The following is a 24,837-nucleotide window of genomic DNA, read 5'->3' as shown; positions in this document are numbered from 1 at the left end:
CAAGGATGGGGCACCAATTTCAAAAATTGAAATTACCAACATATAATGAGACTTTACTGAAAGAGCAACACTCTGACACATGACAATATACCTAAATCCGTTCAGTATACAAAGATAATGTAAAACTCTAGATTTTTGAATGCTCCCTCATGAGTCCAAATACCGCAATTCATGTCCATACAGTATTCCAATGGAAAAATTGAATACAACAGGTTATGAGTTCTCTGCAGCAATGAAATTAGAGTTTTAATTGTTTGGCGTTAAAGGAAGCACGGCAGATCTGCCATGGAACACATGACCCACCTTGGGACTGAGATCTGCTGATGTGACCTTGAATCGCCCCTTACGCTGGACAAATGCTTCTGATGCATCATCAACTGTATATAGAAAGATAATTATAATTATAAATGCACTAATAACAATTTCTCAATGGAATTTGTAGATTACCCAAGTCTAATTAGATACAAGAAAAATATTATAAATTTGATAGTGATAACAATCACATTAACAAATTAGACAACAGGCATACCAGATGAGAGGTTGTTGGTTTCTCTTTTCTGCTTATACAACAATGGACCACTATTCCCCTCGTGGTAACATTTCTGCTGCAGATAATCCCTTTTTAAATACACAAACATATTAGCAAATATGAATATTGCAACTTAAATCCGCAGAAATATCAAAGTAACAAGCATGTCTACTAATGATGAATTATCTCAATTTTCACAGATCAAAACACAACAGAAATATCAAAATTTCCACAAATTCTGAAACAACCACGAAAACAAACATTTGGCTAACATTGATGAACAGTACTTCTCAGAAATAGAAAAGATAAAGAGTCTGAATAAAAAAATGACACAAACAATGCCTCTATTTGTAGTATTGAGAAAGAGAAGAAATATTCTGTACTTACTTTCTCTTTCTCACAGTATCAGTAAATACAGAATATTTCTTCACTTTCATGAATGTCAAACATTTTTTATGGGCAAAATTTATATACAGTGTTAGGCATTCCAATTTTGAGGAAAGAGGGTAGGGAATGCACAATGTATGACATCCTGCATAATCAAGATTTAATTTGTGCCTTATTAAATTTGGAACAAAAAGAAAAGGCCAAAAAAAAAAATCTAAGGTAATGTGATAATCTTACTGCCCTCTCCATTCTCTTTAACTTCTACCTATTGAAATTTGGATTTGAGGTGGATTCGTGAAACCTTAAGAGATTCATGGCGAAAGGTTTCAAGTATAATCAATGTTAGACTAATCCTACTTTGTTTGTTAAGTCTAGATCTGACGGCAGGATAGTATCTTTGTTGTCTATAGCCCTCATTGATTCCTGGTACGCCATCTGGGATGCTGAGAACCCTCTGAATGAAATGTTACATAAATACCATGTATGAAAAATGAGATAAATTAATAGTTGCTAAGCTCTTAAAAGGCAATTGTAATTGCAATTGATTGATCATGTAAGTCCTCATGCTTAGGTAGGATTCCATGCTGAGATAAACTGTTCCTTTAATATAATTGGGTCTTCTTTGTAACAAGATACAATTTTGATATTTTTGAACTAAGAGGAAGTGTTAGGATGACAATTTAGAGAAAGCTAGGTTAATTTAAGAGTTGATCATTATTGCGCTGGGCTTGTACTATTTAAGTTAGCCTTTTTACATCACGCAAATTTACAACTGTATAGAGACACATAAGGTGCCTGCCTATGTAAAGCCAGCTTAAGTCCTTTAAATAAAGGAATATTCTCGAAGCATCTGATTAGAAGGCCTGCAAAGAGTGCAGATACCAAAAACAGAAGATAAATCACAGTAGCAGGAAAAGAAAACAAACCTACCTTTCCCCAAGAGTAATAATTTTTTTAGCAGAAAAAGAACCATCAAGAAGGAGAGAAGCACTCAACTTTACATGCTCAGCTATAGCATTTTGTGGTAATGAATTACTTGTCCCAGAAATGCCATTCTCATTTCTTCCATCATGCCGATCTGAATCTCCCAAAGCAGCACTGTTGACACTGTTCTCACAAACGTCAAAATAACCTCTGCATGATTTATACATCAAATAAATATAGCTTCAAAGTTTCCATTAAAAAAGAAGAAAAAAGCTTCAACATTGAAACATGAGCTACATCGTTAATTTTGCACAATTATTCTTGGTATAAAAGAAAATCATTTGAGAAGGTTTGAACATATACAATAAAGGCTATGGGAGGCACTGGTGAGAAAAATAAAATAGATAATCTTGAGCCCTATAAAGAGAAACAGAGAAAGACTAAAGAGAACACTTATGAAAATTATTGAATAAGACCTCTTGATTAACAATATTCTTAAAAACTTGGTTGATGATAGAGCACAATGACATTTTGCAATCCATATAGCTAATATCATCTAGTGGGGTAAGGCTTGTTGTTGTTGTTATATTCTTGGGATAAAAGAACATTGGAAAATGGCAGCATGCAATACTTTGGAAACAAATTATCACTTTCAATAACTTCAGTATTGCAACATTATTTTTGTCAGAAAGAAAATGAATTACAAATAGAAATTTCAGAAAAGAACTGAAAAACTGAAGGATTTCAAAAGAAACATTTCCACAAGAGACGAACATAGCATAATGAATATACATTAATAGAATGTCTGTATGGAGTGTATGAGGGGAAAATGTGCCACATTAGAGTACATATTAAGGTTTATTCAACCATCGACCTGATAAAGGAAGGACTTTAGTGAATACCTAGATAATAGAGTCCCCACTTTTTTAACCAGTGATAGTGAACACTATTTGAATGCCAAAACCAAAACAAAACAAAACAAAAAAAAAAAAAGCTACCGCATCACTAAATCCACAAATAATCAGGATCAAAACACAATGATAGAGCCATAAAAGACCAAAAAAAACCAAAAAAATAAAAAAATAGAAAATAAAAAAAAAGGTCAGGAAGTAATCATACTTAAGAGCTTGAAGAGGTTTAATAGGAAATGAAGCAAGTGAACTCTCCAAGTCTTGAAGATCATGGAACCCGTCCTAAAATAACAGTCATTCAAATGCCAAGACAAGAATGAATCCAGAAAAAGAGAGCATGCTTAGAATTAAAGGTCTTCAGTTCAAGGTCAAAACGAATATTATAGGAAGATATGCTAATTGATCATTAAATGACAATAACTCAATAAGGGCACCTCCTTTCCCAGTACGGGTGTAGTATCTGAATGATTAGCTGCTCCAGAAGAAGGCCCTTCTGCCGGAATCCCAACATTATCAGACCTTTCCTTTTGCTTTTTATCCATACCTGTCTCTTCTGCATCTGGCATGTCATCGTCTTGAATCTGCAGTCAACACATAGATGGTTTTGGAGTAAAGAATGAAATGTCCAATATTGCCTAACTTTTCCGCTTAAGTTTTATGTAAGAAATCCAGATAATAATCTGTAGTAAAGTAAAAATACTCACTAGAGCAGCTTGACCTTTTAAATCCTCAAGGTTGAAATTCCAAGCACTAATTCCCCGTATATATTCTTTCTGAAAGTTTAATCACATTATTAAATTCAGATATATTGTTTTTTTTTTTTTTTTTGGAATCAAGAGAGGATGTCAATTAAAAACAAATACAACCAAGCTACAAAGCAAAGGAAACATGAAGACCAAAAAGAAAAACCACCACAATCTAAGTAAAGGGAGATATATTGGATTTTAACATCCTCAAAATTGGAAGCACGCTAACTACATTGATCCATGGGCACCGCATACAAATTCAGCATACAGTTGTTTGAGGTTTGCTTAAGCATAAACACGCACTTCAGGCAAGAGAAATAGCATCCTTAAGTTTTAAATGAATTTTGCTAAAAGTTATTCTTCTTCTATAAATGAATTCTGCAAATAGTTTCCCTTCCATGTAATCTCTTCCATAATAGAAATTCATATATATACTTACACACACACACACACACAAAATACATCATATCAACTTTGTGGCATCTAGTTTTTAAAGAGGAGCCAAAAGGAAGTTATCTTTAATCAATTAGTGGTGTATGTTATATATCATAGATTCACAAGAATGTTGAATTGGATTTGTCTCTTCAGTGCATACGAACTTAATTTACACACAAGCGTAGTTTACATAATACTAAATGAATTTTGCTAAAAGTTATTCTTCTTCTCTAAATGAATTCTGCAAATAACTTCCCCTTTCATGTAATCTCTTCCACAATAGAAATTGTGTGTGTGTGTGTGTGTGTGTTACATCATATCAACTGTGTGACATCTAGTTCTTAAAGAGGAGCTAAAAGGAAGTTATCTTTAATGAATTAGTGGTGTGTTAAAGATTCACAAGAATGTTGACTTAGATTTATCTCTTCAGTGCACACGAACTTAATTTATATACAAACTTAGTTTACATAATCCTTTTTTATCATTACTAAATACTAAATATTTTTGCAGTCCACTCTTTTCTATGACTTTATTTACCGGTAAAATAATAACAACAATAGTATTCAGTCGTAAATAATCATCAACAGGGAGGTCATCACAGATTTAATATGATAAAATCCCAACTAATCTTATCAGAACAAATAAATATATTTGATTATAAAGATAATTCTAGCCATAACAAAACCATGCAAGGAGTACAGGAAATATACGGATGGAATGATAAAGTAACACCATGGAACATATGGACGTATAGAGCTCATTTTAATCAGTCCAACCATCTGGAGCATGAAAAAGACTCAAAAGCAAGACAAAAAGGCAACTTCATAGAACGAAAATTGCACGTAACTTAACAAAATGAACACATTCCGGCAAAGTAGCATGCATCTAACCTTGACAAGAAGATGAACGTAAAATAGGATAACTAACGTCAGATACTAAAGTGAACATTTACTTTACAGAATTTAAAACACCTGTGATAATTGTTCCTTATCCTCGTAAGGAGCCTCGTTCTGCATCAATAAGTCTGCTTCTTTTGCCTGGAACAGACGAGCAGTTTACAGGAATGATAGCAATCGCCATAGACTGTTCACATTGAATAGGGAAAGTTTCAGGAATAAACCGCTAACCTTCAGCATCCTAAAACGATTTTCTAATGGAGCAAGGCCATCTAAAATGGTTTGAGATAAATATTCACTGGTGCGAGCATGTTTAAAGAAGTGATGTTTTAAAAGCTTTTCTGAACTTGGACGTTTCTTTGGGTCTTTCACTAGGCAGGCGGCAACCATCTCTTTGAAAGACTAGGAAGGGAAGGAGAACAATTAATAAACAACTTTTTGAAGGCAAAAATCCAGAAAAATTTAAATAAGAACCAAACCTTTGAAAATCTCTTGTCTCTTTCATAATCAAGGCCAGGAGGGGCATTTTGTAAAGTCATCAGTAAAACCTGTAACAAGGAAAAGAAGCAGAAAGGGTCAACTCAGAATTCATAAAAACAATTAGCAGGTAAGGGTTATCAGTGGGTGCAGGAAAGAATATTCAGCAGACATGCAAATTACTTTCATTGGAGGATACTTGGAAAATGGGGCGTGGCCATGAGCAAGTTCAAGTGCTGTTATACCAAATGACCATATGTCTGCTCTGTTAAAAAGAAAGAATATAAAATATCAGGGAACATTATGGAAAGGAAGCACAGGAGCAAGGAAAGTGAGTGGGAAAAATAAGAGACGCTCACTTAAAATCATATCCATGTAGTTGTTGCATAACTTCAGGAGCCATCCTGTAGAAAATGTAGGGCTTAAAGCTTATGATGATATTTCATGTGATAAACTACTCTATAGAAAGCCTCAAGCAAACTGAATGATACCAGCAAGGAGTTCCAACAAAAGTGTTTCTTGAATGTTGCCTATCTCCAGTATCAAACATACACGCTGACACCCCAAAGTCAGCTAATTTGACCGCACCTTTAGAATCAATCAAAATATTTCCAGCCTGCGTAATTGTCAAAATTTCTTGGGGTTAAAAGAAAAGACCCCGAGTCCAACAAGTGGAGGACGGATAGAAAGAATCTCCCATATATGAAGGTATCAAATTCCATAATTCAGTTTCAATTTCAAGGCATGGCGTAAATTCACAAAACCAAAAAACAGATATCTTCGTAGTCTTGGATTTAATCACTCGTAATTCAACTTAGTAAGAACTCTAGCTCTGGTACACACACAATACAAAAGTTGGCAAGATCACAATACCTTAACATCTCTATGTATGTGTCCATGGGCATGAAGGTAGAGAAGAGCTTTCAGAACTTCTCGCAGCAAAGTAGCAATAACAGGCTCTTCAAAGCCCTCCGGATAGGAAGATTTCATTATTTGAAGGCAGGATCCCACATACATGTATGGCATCACCACCCAAAGATTGTGTCCACTAGTGAAAGAGCAGTGCGAGCATAAAACATTTGGATGGTTTATCAAGGTCATTGTCTGTACCTCTCTCCTAATGCCATCCTGCATAAATTTCAAAGTTCTGACGTTGTATGAATTTAATATGAAATCAATGGATGCATAACATGGCCTGTCTGAAGTTGGGTAACGCCAAGAGAGTATCGGAAAGTGAGAGAGCTATCAAAGGGAGGGAGAAGCCGGAATATTGAGTAAAAAGGGTTATTACTTTTTCATATGAAATATGTACACTGTATATATACCTTTTTGGCTAAAATATAATCAAACAATCTCTCTCTCTCTCTCTATATATATATATTTTTTTTTTTTTTGCCAACCAAAATTAGGGTATTAAAGTAGAAAAATATTGCCCCTACTCTGAAACTTTGGCTATTTATAATGCATGCTGTAATATTATTATTTCTACTGTCTACATGTTTTCTACAGGACGACATCCTGTCACGTTGAAAATTCATAGATCTATCATGCAGAAACTGCAGCTTTATGACGAGCAATATGTCTTTCAGACCCTCACTATTAGAGCCAGTTAAGAAATCAAAAGACATTCATTAGCACAAAAAAATAATAATTAAATGTTAAACAGGTCAAATCAATCACACATACACAAGAAACTGAAAAGGAATTAGCGCTCGTGTTGTATGAGAGTTGGTCAACGTACCAGATCATTATTGCACTTTTCAAGATCAAGAACCTTGATTGCAACTATCTTGTTGAGTGGAATACAAAGAGCTCTGTACACAGTGGCGCCAACACCTTCGCCAACTTCTTCATACAGCTCATAATCTTTAGCATTGAGAGGAAATCTTTTTTCTGATACATGCTCCATGTTTTTGGTCATAAATTGAGATTTCAACCTTGAAGGCAGCATAAATTTTATCCCATTAACTCAAGTCCGCAACTAGGCAGTCGTATTAGCACTTAACTTCGCACCTTCTTTTCTTTTTCGTTAGCGCTTTGACAGCAGCATTTTGATTCGTCAGAGTTAATATGACTTGCATCGTAAACACATGCCCGTCCATTTGAAAAAGTTATTTCGCGACCCGGGCTTCCAATTTTGTTACCTACGATCTTCATTAAAAACATGCAACCAATAAACTAATTAAAAGGTTAACTTTTTCACTGTCAGACATCAAAAAACGAACTGCACTGAATTAAAGATTCAAGACAAACGACATACTAACCTAGGATTGGATACAAGGAAGTCTTCACTTGAACCAGAACTGAATCTGACCTGATCAGAGTAAAGGAATCCCCCAGGAAACCTATGATGATTTTGCTGGAGTTCAACTGCTCGTCAGCCACCGCTTCTAGTTGATCTCAGATGACTGTGATGAAGACGACGATGACAGAGGAGGACTGGAAGTTTTGTTGGCTTCAACGCTTTTTCGCTATGTGAGCATCCTCCTCTGTGCAAACGTCAAACGGTCAAAGCCTTAAATCCCGTGATCGAATCCACTACCGATTCTATCTGTTGACAAAGAATCTTTTAAACTCGTCAAGATGAGAAAAATAAAAGGAAAGTTCCTTTTAAAAGTCCAACGTAGTCATCAATTGGCAATTTGTAATCAATTCACTTCAATCAATTACTCAGTCAATTAATCAATTTATAAAGTTCGATTAAAAAAGTGGAATGTATTGATTTGTGTAATAACTCGATCAATTAACGAAATGACTTGGATCACGAAAAGGATTGGCCAACGTGTGACTTTCACAGAGGAACATCTGCTCGTGACATGCAGAAGCAGGACTCCAATGATAGATTCTGACAGACGCAACTCGCCGGGTCATCAGCCGATGAAAACGGAGCGGAAGAGATTTGCGACCGCGAGGGGGGGAATGTGTGTGATCATGACAGGCAAAAGAGTGGAACCCACCATAATGGATTCTCATGCTTTCCGCAATAACTCGGGGAGTTTTTTTTTTTTTTTTTTTCTTATGAGACATAAGTCGGACAGTTATTGTTGCTTCTGGCCTTCCTTCTTTGTGGACTTCAGTCCATGAGATGATGTCAAGATTTGTTTCATCTTCTTTCGAATCATGAATCATGAAATGAAAAAGTAAAACACGGGGAACATGGGCTATGGAGACCCAAGATGCAAAGGGATTCCCAACATCAGCCCGAGAAAGGCTGAGCCTAACTTTGAAAGTCACATGTGTGGCAACGTGTTAATCTTAATCAAGACGAAAAATGAAAGGAAAACATCTTAATGTATCTGAAATTATTCAAAACATCCAGTTTCATCTGATGAAAATAAAGGCAAATGAAAAATTCGAACATAAAATTTTTCAAAACATGAAAGGCTTGAAGGAGAAATGAAGACATCTCCTGACTAATTATTATAGGCTTGATACAGACAAATCAGTCAATCATGCTACTTGTAGAGGGGTCATTAGGAATTCAAGTAGCGATTGGATTATGGGATTTCAAAAATGACTTGGTTTCTTACCATCTACAGCTGCTGAACTTCAAGGTCTCATGGAAAGATTGAGAATTAATAAATAATATACTGTTACTCAAATTTATTATCATGTTGACTGCATAACTTTAATTCAACTTTTACAACAAGGATGTGTGCCGAATCATCCACTTAGGCAAGAAGTACATGAAGCTAGACAACTCTTATCTTCGACTGAAGACATATATGTTCAATACTCTAATAGAGACCAATCATGTGACAGACTGTCTTGTCAAAGAAATACATATTGTGACTGATTACTTTATCTTTTTGAATACCCCTTCAGGTTGTATTGGTTTTTATTATCTAGATAGAAATGTGTCATCTGTTTTGCTTGTTTTTCCTTTAATGTTAGGAATTTTTAAGCCTAAATTTGTTTTGTAATTTAAAAAAAAAAACTAATCCTATTCCTAATCCTTCACATGTAGTGTATCGTACGTGGTAGTCAAGGAGGCTCATGTAAATTGTCTATCTTACCTATTAGAAAAACAAGATAAAAGCATGCCTTGGATAATTTAAAGTTTCATGCACACAAAACAACTATACCTGCCACCATAAACATAAACACCTTTTAATAATAGTTCACATATGAATAAAATTCTTATTGTCACGAAAGTATATACCCTCTCTCTATTTAAAATTTAAGACATTTTTTATTAAATTTCACCCCAATAAAAAAATTACCTATTTTTAAACAACTCTACCTTTTTATATTTATCTTATTAAATACCGTACAATAAATATAATGAAGTCATTCATTAATATGGACACTTTTAAAAAAAGATAATGATTATATTTTAAAAGATTAAAAATATTTTATATTTTTTAACATTTAATTTTTTAAATAATATCAGGGGAGTATTGTTTTCTTTTTTTATCATTAGTTTCATTCTATAATGAGTGAGGGAAATGTTATAACTTTACATGCACAAAGATTTAGATTTATAAATATAATGGGTTAAGAAAGAATTTTTTTTTATAAATACTAAGATACTTATATTTTGCACTAATATTAGTTGGGATGAAATGTTCATATCTTTGATCAGAGAGAGTATCCAATAATAGTTTTGAAAACTGGATCAATTTGGTCAATTGAATCGCAAACACTGAATTTATGTTTTGATTGATCTAATGTGATACTTTGTTTATAATATTTTGTGAAAGAAGAAAGAATAGATCACCGTGTGCTCAGCACAGATTTCCATGAAAATTTGGACCATTTTTTTTATATATGCATGTCATCTTCGTGTAGGAGTTATGTTTATCTTCCCTGCATCGTTCCACTTTTATTGGAATTTTTTCAAAGGGACACAATTTGACTATATTCAGTCTAATCACAATTTAACTATTATTTTAATCATTAATTTATGAACTATTAATTAATAACCAACAACTAACAGGATTGGTCTAATGAAATGGGATGTTTCTTCACAACGTTACAAACCAAAATTTAAATATTTACTAAAAGAATATTTATATTTTTTAATATAAATCATCTAATATTTTAAGATATTTTAAATTTATTGTCTGTCCTAAATTAATTTAAAACCTTGTAAAAAGATTTTACGATAATAGTAAAGTACTGATGGAATGACCTCTTTAAAATTATGTTAATTATCATATTTGTTACTCTTCAAGATTTAAACTCTCGCTCTAAGAAATTTGATAGTAATCTTTACTAATCCTATCAAGTGTCCGTTGATAAAAATATTTATAGTTAATGTCTAAATTATTTTGAACAAGATTATTTTAATAAAAAGATAACTGTAACCAATAAAAAAAATTCAACCACCAGCACCTTTTCAGTAGATTAAATAGAGATCCAAATCCAAACTTCTTTTTTAAAAGTTTACAGTCCCATGGAAAAACGAGCTGCCGCTGCCGCTGGATCCATCACGTTGATTCTGGATTGGATTGCCACGTCACCTTCCATTTTAAGACCTGTCAGTCAGGGATCCCCGAAGAAAATGACCTCACTGATTTAAACCCATCATTTTTTAGCATATGCTCCGTGAAAATTGAATAGGATGCTTGGATTTGGATGACATGGACAAGACTGACACGAATAAGCCGCGTTCCTCAAATGACAGGTTTTCTTTTCTCTTCTTTTCTTTTATTTAAATGGAACATGTGTATATATAATTAATTTTTTTTAAAATTTTTTAATTTTTAACTCATTTATAAATTATAACTCAATCCTTCAATTATAATTCATTATAATTTAATTCTTCAATTATAATTTATTATGATTCAATCTCTCAACTTTAATTCAACTATAATTTGATCTTTATTTTTTAATTTTTTAAAAAAATTTATTATCAAATAAGAGAGATAAAAAATGCTCATATATTATTCTAAAATACCTCCTCTTGCTCATTGACGTGAGATTTAAGCTAACATGAAAAAAGATTAAAAAAAATTCAGCGACTAATTTGTAAGTGATTCAAAAGTTGAGGAATTGAGTCATGGGCGAGTCATAGTTGAGACACTGAGTCACAGCAAGTCATAATTAAGAGATTGAGTTACAAGTGAATTAAAAGTTGAAGGATTAAAAGATCAATTTTTTTATAATTAATTCAAAAAGAAAAAATGATAAAAATTTATAAAAAATACAAATTAAAAGGTTGATTATTTATAAACTATGGTGTTATTTTTTAAATAATTTTTTAAAAATATTTTTAAAATTATTTTTTATAAGAAAGAAAAAATAATATATTATCACTCTTTAAATTTACTATATAAAAATATTTTTAAAATTTTATAAATTTATATTTATTTGATCTTTTTCATTGATATTGATATATTATAAAAAGGATGAAAAATTGCAGATTTTCTAAAAGATTCTACTCCCATCGCGTCAATTATCATCTCTGTATCTTCAAACTCGTGTTGAAGCCACCGTTCTTGTCTTCTTGAACCCAAAATGACACAGCCACGCACCCAACCCCGATATGGATTAAATAAAAAAAGACCTCATACATTGCACATAATTTAAAATGATCTGTACTATTTGTTATAGATAAATAGTATTCCTTTCTATCCTAAATATAAAACCTAATTAATTAGTTCACAAAGATTAAAAATTTGGTCAAGTTTGTTAGTTATCCTAATCATGTAAAAAATTGATTCATTTTTTTAAATATGAAAAAAGTTGTGAAATTAATAAGAAAAATTGAAAAAATATTAAATAAGGTAAGATAAAAAATATGGAGATTATATATTTTGGAACCAAACCAAATTCTGAATTAAGTTTTATATTTCAGATCTGAGAGAGTACCAGTTTTATGTATTTAATACTACTATTTTATGTTGAATGTTAATTATGCATAGCAAAAATATGGTTAAAGTTCTCTGCTTTGATCACCTATAACTTCACCTGATATTAAAAAAATTGCAAGTTATTCAAAAGTGAAAACCAATTAAAATCAATACATAATAATTCCATTTTTTTTACTGTGGGTTAAAAAAAATCTGTTTTGTTATAAAAAAAAATACTTCTAATACAGTTACTCCTAAAACTTAAAAAAAAAAAAAACTCGGCAACTTAAAAAAAAAAAAAAGAAATAGTTACTCATAAATGCGGTCTCTGTCTGGGTACGTCTTTCAATCAACAGCCCTCAACGATTAGATTAAATAACAAGGTTCTGGTGAATTTTTATCCTGAATTATTATTTAAAAATATTTAATATCTTAATTTATTTGTCATAATAATTTTATTTATAAAATAACTAAATTTTAAAATATTTATCTTTAATGTTAAATACTCTAGTTGACGGTTAAAAATGAAATTTAAATTTAACTAAAAAATGTTATCTGTTATATTAAACAAGTTCATGTGTATTTTCGATACATTTTAATTAGGGTGAGGTGAAGTTATTATGATACAGATAATTTATGATATTAAGTGTTTTTAAAAGAATAATTTAAAAATAAAAATATACTTTAAATTGAATTTATTTGATATGGCGGGTGATATTTTTGATCATATCCAAATTATAGTTAATATTTTTAATTATTAAGGTTAAGATATTTAACGTGATATATTATATTTTAATTATTTTAAGGTAAAACTGCTATTACTTTTATTTAAAAATATAAAATATTTTTAATTAAATTTTATTTTTAATAAAATAGTTATCTATTTTTAAATTAATTTTATTTTTTTATATTTATTTTTATTAAATATTATATAATAAATATAAATTTATTATTAATAAGAATACTTTTTTTAAAAATAATAATTATAATTTAAAAAATTAAAAATATTTTTATATTTTTCAACCAAAGGATATGATAAATAGTTTAGAACGTCAAAATTTAAAAATAGAATGATTGCCTCGCGAAGAAGACTAAAACGCTGGCATGACTCATCAACCCATCAACATACAGACACGTGTAAGGGAAAATTTGTCGGAAATGGCTCTCGTCTCGAGTGATTAACGTGGCGTCAACTTTCCCGGTCTTCACTTACGAGAAGGAACCATCACCGTATCTGTACTAGGGGGATCCACAATTTCACGCGTCTCTTTTGTATTTTTGTTTTTTAATCCTTTGATCCTTGATCCTTTTTGTGAAATGGAGGTGAAGGCACTAAGTAATAATTTGCACGGTTAGTCGGTTCTATGTTTCTCTGTTTGTCTCTCTCTCGTGGTTGCTTATGGAAGCGGCAAAGCTAACTACCAGTCACACAAAGCCTTCACTTTTCTTCTCTTCTCTTTCTACGCTCACACTTTCTCTCTCTGTCTGTAATTTGGTTGAACCTACAAGGAAGAGACATCTGCAACTTTCAAAGAGAGCAAGGAATTCACAAAAACTCATGCTTCAGCTTTCCAGCTTAAACAAGCTGTGATTGTGGTGCAATTGAAGTTAAGTATGTTTCATGTTCAGAGTAAGGCAAAAGGAGCTTGCGGGCATTCTGGTTTATCTTTTCGATTCGAACCTCATTAGCCAATCAAGCTGAAATTTTTCCGCTTACTGTGATGATCCTGTTTGATTTTTACTGAATGTACCCATTCTTGGGTGGTGAGCTTGGTTTAATTTTGTGTTTATCTTTCAACGTTGGTGCTGTCATTTTCCATAGAATAAGGATACTCGCTCCGAAGGGCAGAAATCTGTGCTTGACTTGTGCGTATTTGGTGTTTCTGTGATCTCTTACAAAATGATGGGATGAAGGCGGGAGGATTGGGTGAAAAGCTGGATTTACGGGAAAAAAGAAGAGAACACATGTCAGAAATGCCTCAACGACCAAGAAGGAGGATACATTTTAGCAAATTATATTCATTTTCGTGCCTAAAATCCCCCTTCAGACATGATCAGTCTCAGATTGGGCAGAGAGGCTACTCAAGGGTCGTATATTGCAATGACCCTGATAACCCAGAAGCTGCTCAGTTGAATTACATTGGCAATTATGTTTCAACGACCAAGTATACGGCTTTTAATTTTATTCCCAAGTCCTTATTTGAGCAGTTTAGGAGGGTTGCAAATATCTACTTTCTCATTGTCGCATGTCTTTCGTTTAGTCCATTGGCACCTTTTACAGCTTTAAGTATTGTTGCACCGTTGCTGGTGGTGATGGGAGCTACCATGGCCAAGGAAGCTGTGGAAGATTGGAGGAGAAGAAAACAGGTTATGTTTGAGTATGTTTATACTCTTTTGTCCTTTCAAATTGTGTAGACATTTAAACCTTGTTCAACCTGCCCTACAATTCATTTTTATGCCTAGTTTTTCCTAAGCTTCATTTCTTCAATTCTTTATGTGCTATTTCGTCTCTTTAGTCGTTAGCTGTCCTTGGCAAGAGTCTTTATATAGTTCTATATTGCTGGAACAGCTTGGCAGGTGAGGGACTGTATCACAGGAAGAGGTCTAGAACACACATATTTCAGAACTATCTTGGTCTTGTGAACTTATCTTCTGCTATTTCTCTGAATTCTTTAGTTGAACGTAACTGAATTAAGAAGTTTCTGGAAATGATGATAACAAGTTACAGACAAATTTTCCCTACATTGACTCATCTAATATAATTTGAACAGCATCAATATTCAATGCTCGTGGGGTCACGATGGTTCAGCTTCCTCAAGCGTCAAACCTTAAAGAAACAGCTGTAGGAAATGATATTTGTTCCATACTATCGTGTCATATAGCTAGTTATTGCTTGATGTTGATGCAACTTATTATTTGTCTGGTCTTGTTCGATGACATATTTCACTAATTATTTTCCTGTTCTCGACTCCAATGTTCTGTGTGTCATTTCCATCTTTATTTGGTTAACTTCACTGTTAGATGGACTATCTTCATGTGCTCTGCTGTTTCTGTTCTTTATCAAAGTGTCCCATATTTTGCCTATAGTTAAAGGCATCTCTGGCTGAATTTTCATACATTTTTTCAGGATATAGAAGCAAACAACAAAAAGGTTAATGTATTTAGTGGAAATACATTTGTGGAGACCAGATGGAAGAAACTCCGGGTGGGTGATCTCATTAAAGTGTATAAGGATGAATACTTTCCTGCTGATCTTCTTCTGCTTTCATCAAGTTATGAGGATGGGGTTTGCTATGTTGAGACAATGAATCTTGATGGAGAAACCAATTTAAAACTAAAGCATGCTTTGGAAGTCACAGCTCATCTTCATGGTGAAAATTCCCTTGAAAAGTTTAGGGCAGTGATCAAATGTGAAGATCCTAATGAAAATCTGTACTCATTTGTTGGAACCTTGTACTATGAAGAAAAAGAATACCCGCTTTCCTTGCAACAGATTCTTTTAAGAGACTCCAAGCTGAAAAACACTGAATATGTGTATGCTGTTGTTATCTTTACTGGCCATGATACAAAAGTGATGCAGAATGCCACTGAACCACCGTCCAAGAGAAGCAAAATTGAGAGAAAAATGGATAAAATAATCTACATCCTCTTCAGTACCTTGGTCTTGATATCTTTTATTGGCTCTGTCTATTTTGGCATTGAGACAAAAAGGGATATCAATGCCAGCACGTACAGAAGATGGTATCTTCGTCCAGACAATACAACAGTGTTTTATGATCCTAAAAGGCCAACACTTGCTGCTATTCTTCATTTTCTAACTGCCCTGATGTTGTATGGATATCTAATTCCCATCTCACTGTATGTATCCATTGAAATTGTGAAAGTTTTGCAGAGTATTTTCATCAACCAAGATCTGGAAATGTATTACGAAGAAACTGATATGCCAGCTCATGCACGCACATCTAATTTAAATGAGGAACTTGGGCAGGTTGATACTATATTGTCTGATAAAACAGGTACTTTGACATGTAACTCTATGGAGTTTGTGAAATGTTCCATAGCAGGCACTCCATATGGTCATGGTACGACAGAAGTGGAGAGAGCACTTGCACGGAGGGGGAGAAATGGGGAACCAGAAGCCGATGGTTTATTATCTGGATCACAGGGCCAGAATAATGATGCTGTTGACTCCAAGCAGCCAACTAAGGGTTTCAACTTCAGAGATGAACGTATAATGAATGGGAAATGGATTAATGAACCTCACTCAGGCATCATACAGAAATTCTTTCGAGTCTTAGCAATTTGTCATACAGCTATTCCTGATGTAGATGAAGAATCCGGAGAAATTTCCTATGAAGCTGAGTCACCAGATGAAGCAGCTTTTGTCATAGCTGCAAAGGAACTTGGTTTTGAATTTTTTGCAAGGACCCAAACAAGCATATCACTGCATGAATTGGACTATGACAGTGGAAAAAAGGTTGACAGGTTGGCTGGACTTTTTTTTTTTTAAAAAAACTCATTAAAATTAGGCCCACCCTATTTGCTGATAAGCTCCCTCACCCCTGATGCGGGATTCTTCATATCTAAATTAAAAAAGGAGTTTCAGCTCGTTATCAACAAAGCTTTATCTGGTTTCTAACAAACACGATTTGTTTATTTTGTCATTTAGTGAGTCACATTATGCTTTTCTGCTCCTTATGTATTTATATGGTAATTTTTTTCATCACTACTAGGGACCTGCAATGAGTTTTTTCATTCTGAAAGCGGATGTTTTCCTCCTAATGGAGGCTGTAGGATGAAATACTGTGTGAAAGACAATATGTTTATTTTAGGCCTTTGATGTTTGGAACAAAAGGTTTGATAAAGAAGGGTAGAAAAGGGCAGAAGATTTAAAACCTGAGCCTAAGGAGCAAATGAAATTCAGAGAAAATACCAACTATTAAGCATCAGATTATCTTTAACCTTCATTCAGAGAAATCCAGAGAAAGCCAATACTTTGAAAGTATATAAGCTATTTGATCCTTTTGTGAATTTGAGTGGAATTTTTTTAGTATGTATTCCTTTATTTCAGAATCCAGCTTCTATATATCTTTGTAACACTTCGACAATGTTTAGTCCTTGGTCTGGTTTACCTTGAGAAAATGATTTGTAATGCATAAGAATCCTTTTCATGTTTATATAGTAATTTCTAACGTATTTTCATTTATGTCAGAATTGTTTTGTTTTTTCATTCATTGACCTGATTTTTGTGACTAGGATGTACGAGCTTCTGCATGTCTTAGAGTTCAGCAGTTCCCGTAAAAGGATGTCAGTGATTGTAAGGAATGAAGAAGATCAACTATTGCTCCTGTGCAAGGGTGCAGACAGGTCTCCCTTAATATTTGCATGCTTTATATTTAATTATGTGAAGCTGCAAGTTGGATATAGTGATGCCAAATCTTGCATCTCCTTGTGTGTATTCAGTGTTATGCTTGAAAGACTCTCCGAAGATGGAAGACAGTTTGAGGCTGAGACTGAAGATCATATCAAAAGATATTCTGAGGCAGGTTTAAGAACTCTGGTAATCGCATATCGTGAACTTGGTGAAGAAGAATATAAGTTGTGGGAAAGGGAGTTTTTAAAAGCCAGAACTTCTGTAGCTGCAGACCGTGATGTATTGGTGGATGCAGCCGCTGATGAGATGGAAAGAGATTTGATTCTTCTTGGTGCAACAGCAGTTGAGGACAGACTGCAGAAGGGGGTCAGTATTAAAAGTTGAAATCATTTTAACCTGCATATACCTTAAGATTTAACCGTAGTGTTCATTACTCTTAAAAATCTAAACCTAATACTCATATTTCTAAATTATGAAATGAAGATTATAATTGAAGGAAAAATAGTGGGACCACTAAAATAGTTAATGTTATTGTAAAATAATCAATTGTTGACATATAAAACTCACACTCTTTAGTGGTAATATGTCTTTGCTGACTACTTGCAAGTGCAGGTTCCTGAATGTATTGATAAGCTTGCCCAGGCAGGAATAAAATTATGGGTATTGACTGGAGACAAGATGGAAACTGCAGTCAATATAGGGTAAATGAATAAGTTTTGTGCTGGGTTTTATTTATCCAGTAATTAAACACAAACTAAATGGTAGTATCTCTTGCAGGTATGCTTGCAGTTTACTCAGGCAAGACATGAAACAGATAGTGGTAACTCTGGATTCACCAGATATCCTATCCTTAGAAAAACAAGGGGACAAGGAGGCTCTTACAAAGGTAAACAACCTTGAACTTGCTTTTATTTAAATTTGTCTCGTAATTATAGGTTTTATACTATATTTTTGTAGGCTTCTCTTGAAAGCATTAAAAAGCAAATCAGAGAGGGAATTTCACAAATTAAGTCTGCAAAAGAAAGTTCTAAAGAAAGTTCTACTGAATTTGGCTTGATAATTGATGGGAAGTCTTTGGATTACTCTCTTAACAAGAACGTTGAGAAGTCATTTTTTGATCTGGCTATTAATTGTGCTTCTGTCATATGCTGCCGATCTTCACCCAAACAGAAAGCTCGAGTGAGTATCTTAGTCTTTACTTCCTGTCATATCAATAGTAGAAGTTTCTACTAAATATTGAGTTTCGTATGACAAGACACTATAATGTCACTGTTTGAAATAATCAACTATAAACAGGTTACAAGATTGGTGAAATTGGGAACTGGGAAGACAGTACTGTCAATTGGTGATGGTGCAAACGATGTTGGCATGCTTCAGGAAGCTGATATAGGAGTTGGTATTAGTGGTGCTGAAGGGATGCAGGTCTGTAGATATCTCTATTTGTTCCTATTTGAGCTGTATCTTTTACCATCCTCTACATAAAAAAGACTGCTATTCTTTAGCCAATTTACAATGGGAACAATGTATATTTCCATCTTCCTTGCCCTCACCCTGATATGGTCTTGTACCTGTAGTCTTGTTCCTATTTGACTTGATGAATGATGACTACTTATGTAGGTTTGAATCTGTGATTATCAAAATTGTTAACAGTGCTACACATGGATAGAGTTGGTCTGATTGGTTAGTCTGGTCAGTAGTCTTCATACGATTGATCGTATTGCCATTTATGAGCTTCCATTGCATTCTTCTAGTAATTATTCTTTCTGCACTCACATTCCAATGCATACATGATAAATTGATAGGAATTTGAGTCCTAAGGAATCTGTCGCATCTTCTGACTTTTATTTAACTCGTTGTTATCTACAGGCTGTGATGGCAAGTGATTTTGCAGTAGCTCAATTTCGTTTTCTGGAGCGTTTGTTGTTGGTACATGGCCACTGGTGCTATAGACGAATTGCAATGATGGTAATACATGGGCGTGTACTCTTAACCTTTTAATGGACTAATTGGGTATTCATGCTGAAAATGATCATACTCTTTTTAGTTTATTATTTTTGCATGAATCATACATGTTTGTGAATGCATTAAACAGTGTTATGTCCCTTGCTCAGACATTTGAGTAAATTGATTAACAAAAAGCTTCATGTGTGATTAACTTGAATCATCTTTTTTTTTTTTTAATGCAGATATGTTATTTTTTCTATAAGAACATTGCATTCGGATTTACTCTATTTTGGTTTGAGGCGTACGCTTCTTTCTCTGGCCAACCTGCATACAACGATTGGTACATGTCATTTTACAATGTCTTCTTCACTTCATTTCCTGTAATTGCTCTGGGTGTTTTTGATCAGGATGTTTCTGCCCGACTTTGCCTCAAGGTACAAAAGTTGTCGCACTTCAAAATGCTTATGATAAACACAAAGCGATGTTATTATTAATATATGATGTCAGTTTCTTAATGACTGTTTAACCTGTTCAAGTATATTGCAATCATTATCACGTTTGGTAACACTTGTACATGATCAGCATCTTTTTGTTACCAATTCATTCAACTCTTCTTTTTTCTATTTGATTTAACATAAATAACTGAAAATATAAGTTTTCTAGCTCAGTCACACTTACATCTATAAGTACATATTTATCCTTGTACCGCAGCCTCCTTCACCAGTATATTCTACTTGTTCTTTGTTTCACACAAGCTAAAGCTTTTTTCTGCATGAATGACGGTACTTGTTTTTACTTTTTGCAGTATCCTTTTCTATATCTGGAGGGAATAGAGGACATCCTCTTCAGCTGGCCGCGGATTCTCGGGTGGATGTTTAACGGGGTCATCACTTCCTTGATTATCTTCTTCTTGACCACAAACTCTGTCTATAACCAGGCCTTCAGAAGAGATGGTCAGGTGGTTGATTGGGAAATACTAGGGGTCACAATGTACACTAGTGTTGTGTGGACTGTGAATTGCCAAATAGCACTATCCATTAACTACTTTACTTGGATCCAGCATTTTTTCATATGGGGCAGCATTGTCTTCTGGTATGTGTTCTTGTTGGTTTATGGCTATCTCCCTCCAGCCATATCCACAACAGCTTACAAGATTCTTGTGGAAGCCTGTGCTCCCAGTGGTCTCTATTGGCTTGTTACTCTTTTTGTTGTTGTGTGTGCTCTTCTTCCTTATTTCTCCTATAGGTCTTTCCAGACGCGGTTTCTACCAATGTACCATGATATTATTCAGAAAAAACAAGACGAAGGGTCCGAAACTGAGATATCTGATGACCTGCCAAAAAATGTCAAGGGCAAGTTAAGCCATCTCAGAGAAAAAATGAAGCAAAGAGACTTGTAAAAGCGCAAATCATCTAAACCTTTTCTTTCTCTCTTGATCTTTGGATTTGAACTGGGAAAGGTAGTTTGTAGGAGTAGGATTTGTGTGGAAGCCACCTGATGTATATTAAAGTTTGTGTAATTGTATTTTGTAATTGGAAGTAACTTTTCTATTTTCCCCCCTTTCTATTCTATTGGTCAATGCATCCTTCACAGGTTGCTGAATGCTCCTGTAATAGGTTTTGCGGGGCGCTGAACAATCGTGAATTCCGCCGTCTTCTTTTGTAGCTGTATGATATTCAGTAATATTAGATTATATTGGAGTATAATCGGACCTAATCAAAAGTTATTGCAAATTTGCTTAAGAAAACATAGAATTTTAAGGGTTCTTGAAGCCATCAAATTTAATTAATGAGGCTTTACATTTCGTCATTTCTTTAAAAAAAAAAATCAGGGGATGTTCTTGGGTCAATTTGGTTGCTCCATATGTCACGGGTGACGTGGGTTTCCTGGCAGGACCGAGAAGTTTGCTTGACTTTACCTGAGAAGGTCATCAAGTTGGTTTGCTTGCAAAACAATTTACCAATTGAATAATCAGTTGATTAAGACATGACCACACCAAACTATTCCTTTGGATACCAGTATCCACTAATTCAAACATAATAAAATGAACATTATATATGATTAAACTTTCCAAAAGGAGTCTTCCCTAATTAAGAGTTAGGACTTGGGGATGCAAAATATCTAGAATTACACTTACACGTATAATCTAATTAGTAATAATCAATGACATTTTATATGCGCACGCACGTGTGGTTGCTGGACTATAATAATTAACTCAGTAAAAATAATTGAAATGAAAGGTCAAATACATACTTTCTCTAATCTTATTGACAAATCATTTCAATATATTTTATCAGAATTAAAAAAATTCAAAACACATAATTTTGTTTTAAAAATTAATAAGTTTTTGACTTTATTCTTACTAAAATAAATTTACTTTAATAACATACTTTTTTTTTACTAACATAAGGTAAAACTTATAATAAAAATTTAATTACATTACTTATAAATATGACAAAAAAGTTATCTTTCTTTATTTTAGACATAAGACTGAAAAGAATACAACAGGTCAAGCTACTTACGTAGAACTTTTTGTTGAGAACCATATCTGTATCTGGTTCACTGAATAATTTATATTTGAACTGTACCATGTTATATATGTATAAACGATTGGTACAAGTTGAATTCAAAATCGAAACATTTGATTGCACTTTGAAAAAAAAAAAAAAAAGTCTGCCTTGGGAGGAAGGCGACCAACATATATTGTCAGCAATGAGGTAAAGAAGTGGGTGGTGGGGCACTTCCTTTGTTAATCATCTTGTCGTGACTCCTTTTTACATAATATTTTTATTTTATTTATTCCTGGATCAACGTCACGTGTGGCGATCTTCCTCGGGTATATTTCTTCTAGAAGGTCAAGGGCTTGGAAAACAAGCATCCTGGCCTTGGGAAATGAGAATGGAAAATCACATCATCATCATTTTTAACAAAATGAATTACGTTGTTGCTAACAAAATGGAAGGCATGAATGGCCAAAAGAAATACTCCCTCCATTCTTCTATATATGAAATCTTAAAAAAAAAATTATTCTTAAATATAAGAGGTTATTAATATTTTTTTGATGAATGAATCATTATATCTTTATTAAATTAAAAAAATAAATATTCTCATTAATTTATTTAAAAAAATTTATTTTTTATTTATAATAATTAGTGGTAGAATTGAAATATTGTTATGTTTTTAATTAGATAATTAACTTTTATTGATTTATATGATTTGATTAAAAATATTTTATGTATATCTTATATATATAGAGGAAAACATAATGCAATGCCAAGGGATCCACACGCCGGGAATCCATGGGAGCTCATTAAAAATGGGCGTGTTACCTGGGAATGCATGTTCAACACATGAGACAACCTTTTAACTGAATTCTGAGAGTGCGAATAAAAATCAATGCAAAACCAGTAGTGAATCTTGTGAGTAAAACAATTAGAAAGTTTGCTCCAATTAAAATCAATAATATTTAAATCTTGATTCAAACCTCATTATCATATGAATTTTGGATATCCTTGAAATAAACATTGAAAATTAATTAAAAAATTATGAGTCCACGCAAATTTCAAGCAGTTTCACAGATTTATTGGAATCACCTTTTCTTTGGTAATCGCACGTACTCATTGAACATATTTTTTTGATGCTCACGGAACTTGTAATTCAATCTCGTGACCCCACTAACCATTAAAACCAGCAGTTGGGTAAGGCTAAGGCTATGAATAAAAAACAATATGTTTCATGGAGTCACATGCAAAGATATACGTGGTGTTTTTATTATTATTATACCCTGCTAGTTCAATATCTCTCTCATTCTTTAGTTAAATTATAACCTACAGCTTTTACCCAAAAAATAATAATAATAATAATAACCTACAGCTTATGACCATATTCAGCGCCTAAAAAATAATTTGCTTCTAAGCTTTTCAAGCTTTTAAATGTAAAATAAAATTTAGAGATAACGAAACTTTTAAACTTTTAAATTTATCTTAATTATAAATTTGATTTATAAAATTTAATTTATTATATATTTTTAAATTATTATATTAGTATTGTGGATTTTGAATTAAATGTAAACTTTTGCCGATGATCTTTTGAGTGAAAAGTAGAAAGCGGAAAAGAGAGAGAGAGAGAGAAAATCCAATTAAAAAAAAATAAGTCAGAATTTTTTCTTTCATTTCATTTATTTTATTTTATTTATTTTTCTTTTTTTTTTCCTGAGCCTTCGGGAGCACGCAGCCACACCCTCGTGTGTATAAACGTGGGAGTAAGACGTGTGAAAGGAGAAATGCCCAAGAATTGCGTCAAAAAGAAAAATTCTTGATGTCCAAGAAAATTGCCATGCTCCACTTATTATTGCATTAAAAAAAAAAAGAGTTATCAACCTGAGCCATTTCCCATCAATCCATTTGGTGTGACTAGGAAGTTGTAATTACTAAATTAACTAAACAAAGCGTCACCAGTCATTAAAACGTCAATAATTTTATTCGTTTTAACGCGTTGACTGTCAACGCTTCCTTGTGCAGCCCTTCGTATAAATGTAATCAAAGCCCATTCTCGTTCCGCCGTGAAGCTAGGGAGAACAAAGTAGAAGTGAGAGGAACAAGAAATCCAGACATCGATTAATCTTTTAATTGATGAGGAATCAGCAAGAGCGAGAAGAAAGTGTGGACTCCTTGGTGAGTCCAAGCTTCAGCAGCTACACTTCCGACAAGCTGGCAGATATCGCCGATCAAGTAAACCGAGACTACTTTCGCAGCCTAGAGCCACGAGACAATGGCTTCGAATTCGTCACGTTGCGGAAGGCCGCCAACGGCGTCTTACTCGACGGCTACGTAGGCCCTGTTTTCCCAATTTTCAATCGAGACCTGTTAATGCTGGATGAGAATGATGGTGGAAATGGCCGTGCTCGGGAATCTAGTGAAGAGGAGGATCATGTGATGGCTCTTCAATTCCGGATAAGGAATTTGACGATTCATCACGATCATGATCCACCGTCTTCCTCATCGTCGTCTGATGTTGATAATTCGGAGGAAATTCCGCCGGGAAGTTACTGCGTTTGGACTCCTAATTCAACCAAAGCCTCGCCGAGCAGACGCAAGAAGAGCAACTCTACAGGATCGCCGCCGCCATCGAAACGGTGGAAGCTTCTGGATTTGCTGCGGCGGAGCAACAGCGCCGGGAAGGACTCGTTGGCGTTCTTAACTCCGACATCTTCAGGGTCCAATTTGGAGAAGAAAAAGAAGGAGGCGAAAGGGGAGAATTCGAAAGAGAAGAAGGTTTCGGCTCATGAAGCTCTCTACGCGAGGAACAGGGAGGTGAGCAAACTGAGCAAGAGAAGGTCTTACTTACCGTACAGGCAGGGCCTGATCGGATTCGGTGTTAGTGTCGACGGCGTGGGCAGGGCCTTGCGTTCATTCTGA

At 33.8% G+C, this 24,837-nt stretch overlaps 3 protein-coding genes and 1 non-coding gene across 12 annotated transcripts in view; 2 read left to right on the top strand and 2 right to left on the bottom strand.

The window, feature by feature from the left end:
* The window catches only part of LOC129306148 (serine/threonine-protein kinase BLUS1-like), a 28,761-nt gene extending 20,566 nt beyond the window's left edge, over positions 1 to 8,195 (bottom strand). The window contains exons 1-16 of one of the 7 annotated variants that reach the window (XM_054946536.1): positions 8,041 to 8,195; positions 7,570 to 7,856; positions 7,047 to 7,456; positions 6,179 to 6,433; positions 5,797 to 5,921; positions 5,665 to 5,709; positions 5,489 to 5,570; positions 5,308 to 5,376; positions 5,060 to 5,230; positions 4,904 to 4,969; positions 3,456 to 3,524; positions 3,186 to 3,332; positions 2,960 to 3,033; positions 1,847 to 2,050; positions 530 to 618; positions 304 to 377 (exon numbers count right to left, since the gene is read on the bottom strand). In XM_054946536.1, the coding sequence (XP_054802511.1) occupies positions 304 to 377; positions 530 to 618; positions 1,847 to 2,050; positions 2,960 to 3,033; positions 3,186 to 3,332; positions 3,456 to 3,524; positions 4,904 to 4,969; positions 5,060 to 5,230; positions 5,308 to 5,376; positions 5,489 to 5,570; positions 5,665 to 5,709; positions 5,797 to 5,921; positions 6,179 to 6,433; positions 7,047 to 7,256 (1,680 nt within the window). In that variant the 5' untranslated portion in view covers positions 7,257 to 7,456; positions 7,570 to 7,856; positions 8,041 to 8,195. Of the gene's footprint in view, positions 1 to 303; positions 378 to 529; positions 619 to 1,846; positions 2,051 to 2,959; positions 3,034 to 3,185; positions 3,333 to 3,455; positions 3,525 to 4,903; positions 4,970 to 5,059; positions 5,231 to 5,307; positions 5,377 to 5,488; positions 5,571 to 5,664; positions 5,710 to 5,796; positions 5,922 to 6,178; positions 6,434 to 7,046; positions 7,457 to 7,569 lie in introns of all 7 variants that reach the window. The other 6 variants (XR_008592157.1, XM_054946538.1, XM_054946535.1 and 3 more) reach the window with 6 other exon arrangements.
* Positions 8,196 to 10,049: 1,854 nt separating this feature from the next.
* On the bottom strand, positions 10,050 to 10,157 carry LOC129307536 (U6 spliceosomal RNA). The gene has a single exon (XR_008592427.1). It is a non-coding gene; the product is annotated as a U6 spliceosomal RNA (small nuclear RNA).
* A 3,174-nt stretch (positions 10,158 to 13,331) lies between these two features.
* On the top strand, positions 13,332 to 20,989 carry LOC129306000 (probable phospholipid-transporting ATPase 8). Of its 3 annotated transcripts, none has more exons than XM_054946283.1 (11): positions 13,332 to 14,469; positions 15,230 to 16,587; positions 17,359 to 17,469; positions 17,566 to 17,842; positions 18,089 to 18,177; positions 18,254 to 18,362; positions 18,434 to 18,655; positions 18,773 to 18,898; positions 19,343 to 19,441; positions 19,663 to 19,760; positions 20,226 to 20,397. In XM_054946283.1, exons 1-11 carry the CDS (start codon positions 14,011 to 14,013, stop codon positions 20,251 to 20,253), a joined length of 2,976 nt encoding a protein of 991 aa, XP_054802258.1. In that variant the 5' UTR covers positions 13,332 to 14,010; the 3' UTR covers positions 20,254 to 20,397. The 3 variants fall into 3 exon arrangements, with proteins under 3 accessions (XP_054802258.1, XP_054802256.1, XP_054802257.1); XM_054946281.1 differs by having other exon boundaries at positions 13,333 to 14,469; positions 19,663 to 19,854; positions 20,226 to 20,989; XM_054946282.1 differs by having other exon boundaries at positions 14,343 to 14,480; positions 19,663 to 19,854; positions 20,226 to 20,989.
* A 3,062-nt stretch (positions 20,990 to 24,051) lies between these two features.
* On the top strand, positions 24,052 to 24,837 carry LOC129305540 (uncharacterized). Its single transcript, XM_054945542.1, has one exon. It carries the CDS (start codon positions 24,052 to 24,054, stop codon positions 24,835 to 24,837), a length of 786 nt encoding a protein of 261 aa, XP_054801517.1.

The sequence above is a fragment of the Prosopis cineraria genome, unplaced genomic scaffold (genome assembly GCF_029017545.1).
Source record: "Prosopis cineraria cultivar Desert tree isolate PC_DT_omini unplaced genomic scaffold, ASM2901754v1 PC3, whole genome shotgun sequence".
In the NCBI taxonomy this organism is placed as follows: domain Eukaryota; kingdom Viridiplantae; phylum Streptophyta; class Magnoliopsida; order Fabales; family Fabaceae; genus Prosopis; species Prosopis cineraria.
Note: the sequence above shows the minus strand (reverse complement) of the source record. Positions and strands in the feature narration are given on the sequence as shown.

What these genes read in the sequence shown, in the direction of transcription:
- LOC129306000 (XM_054946281.1), top strand. Translation starts at nt 14,011, where the DNA reads ATGAAGGCGGGAGGATTGGGTGAAAAGCTGGATTTACGGGAAAAAAGA. An exon ending in ATTGGAGGAGAAGAAAACAG is followed by an intron (nt 14,470 to 15,229) that starts GTTATGTTTGAG and finishes ACATTTTTTCAG; the next exon opens with GATATAGAAGCAAACAACAA. An exon ending in GAAACTGCAGTCAATATAGG is followed by an intron (nt 18,178 to 18,253) that starts GTAAATGAATAA and finishes TATCTCTTGCAG; the next exon opens with GTATGCTTGCAGTTTACTCA.
- LOC129305540 (XM_054945542.1), top strand. Translation starts at nt 24,052, where the DNA reads ATGAGGAATCAGCAAGAGCGAGAAGAAAGTGTGGACTCCTTGGTGAGT.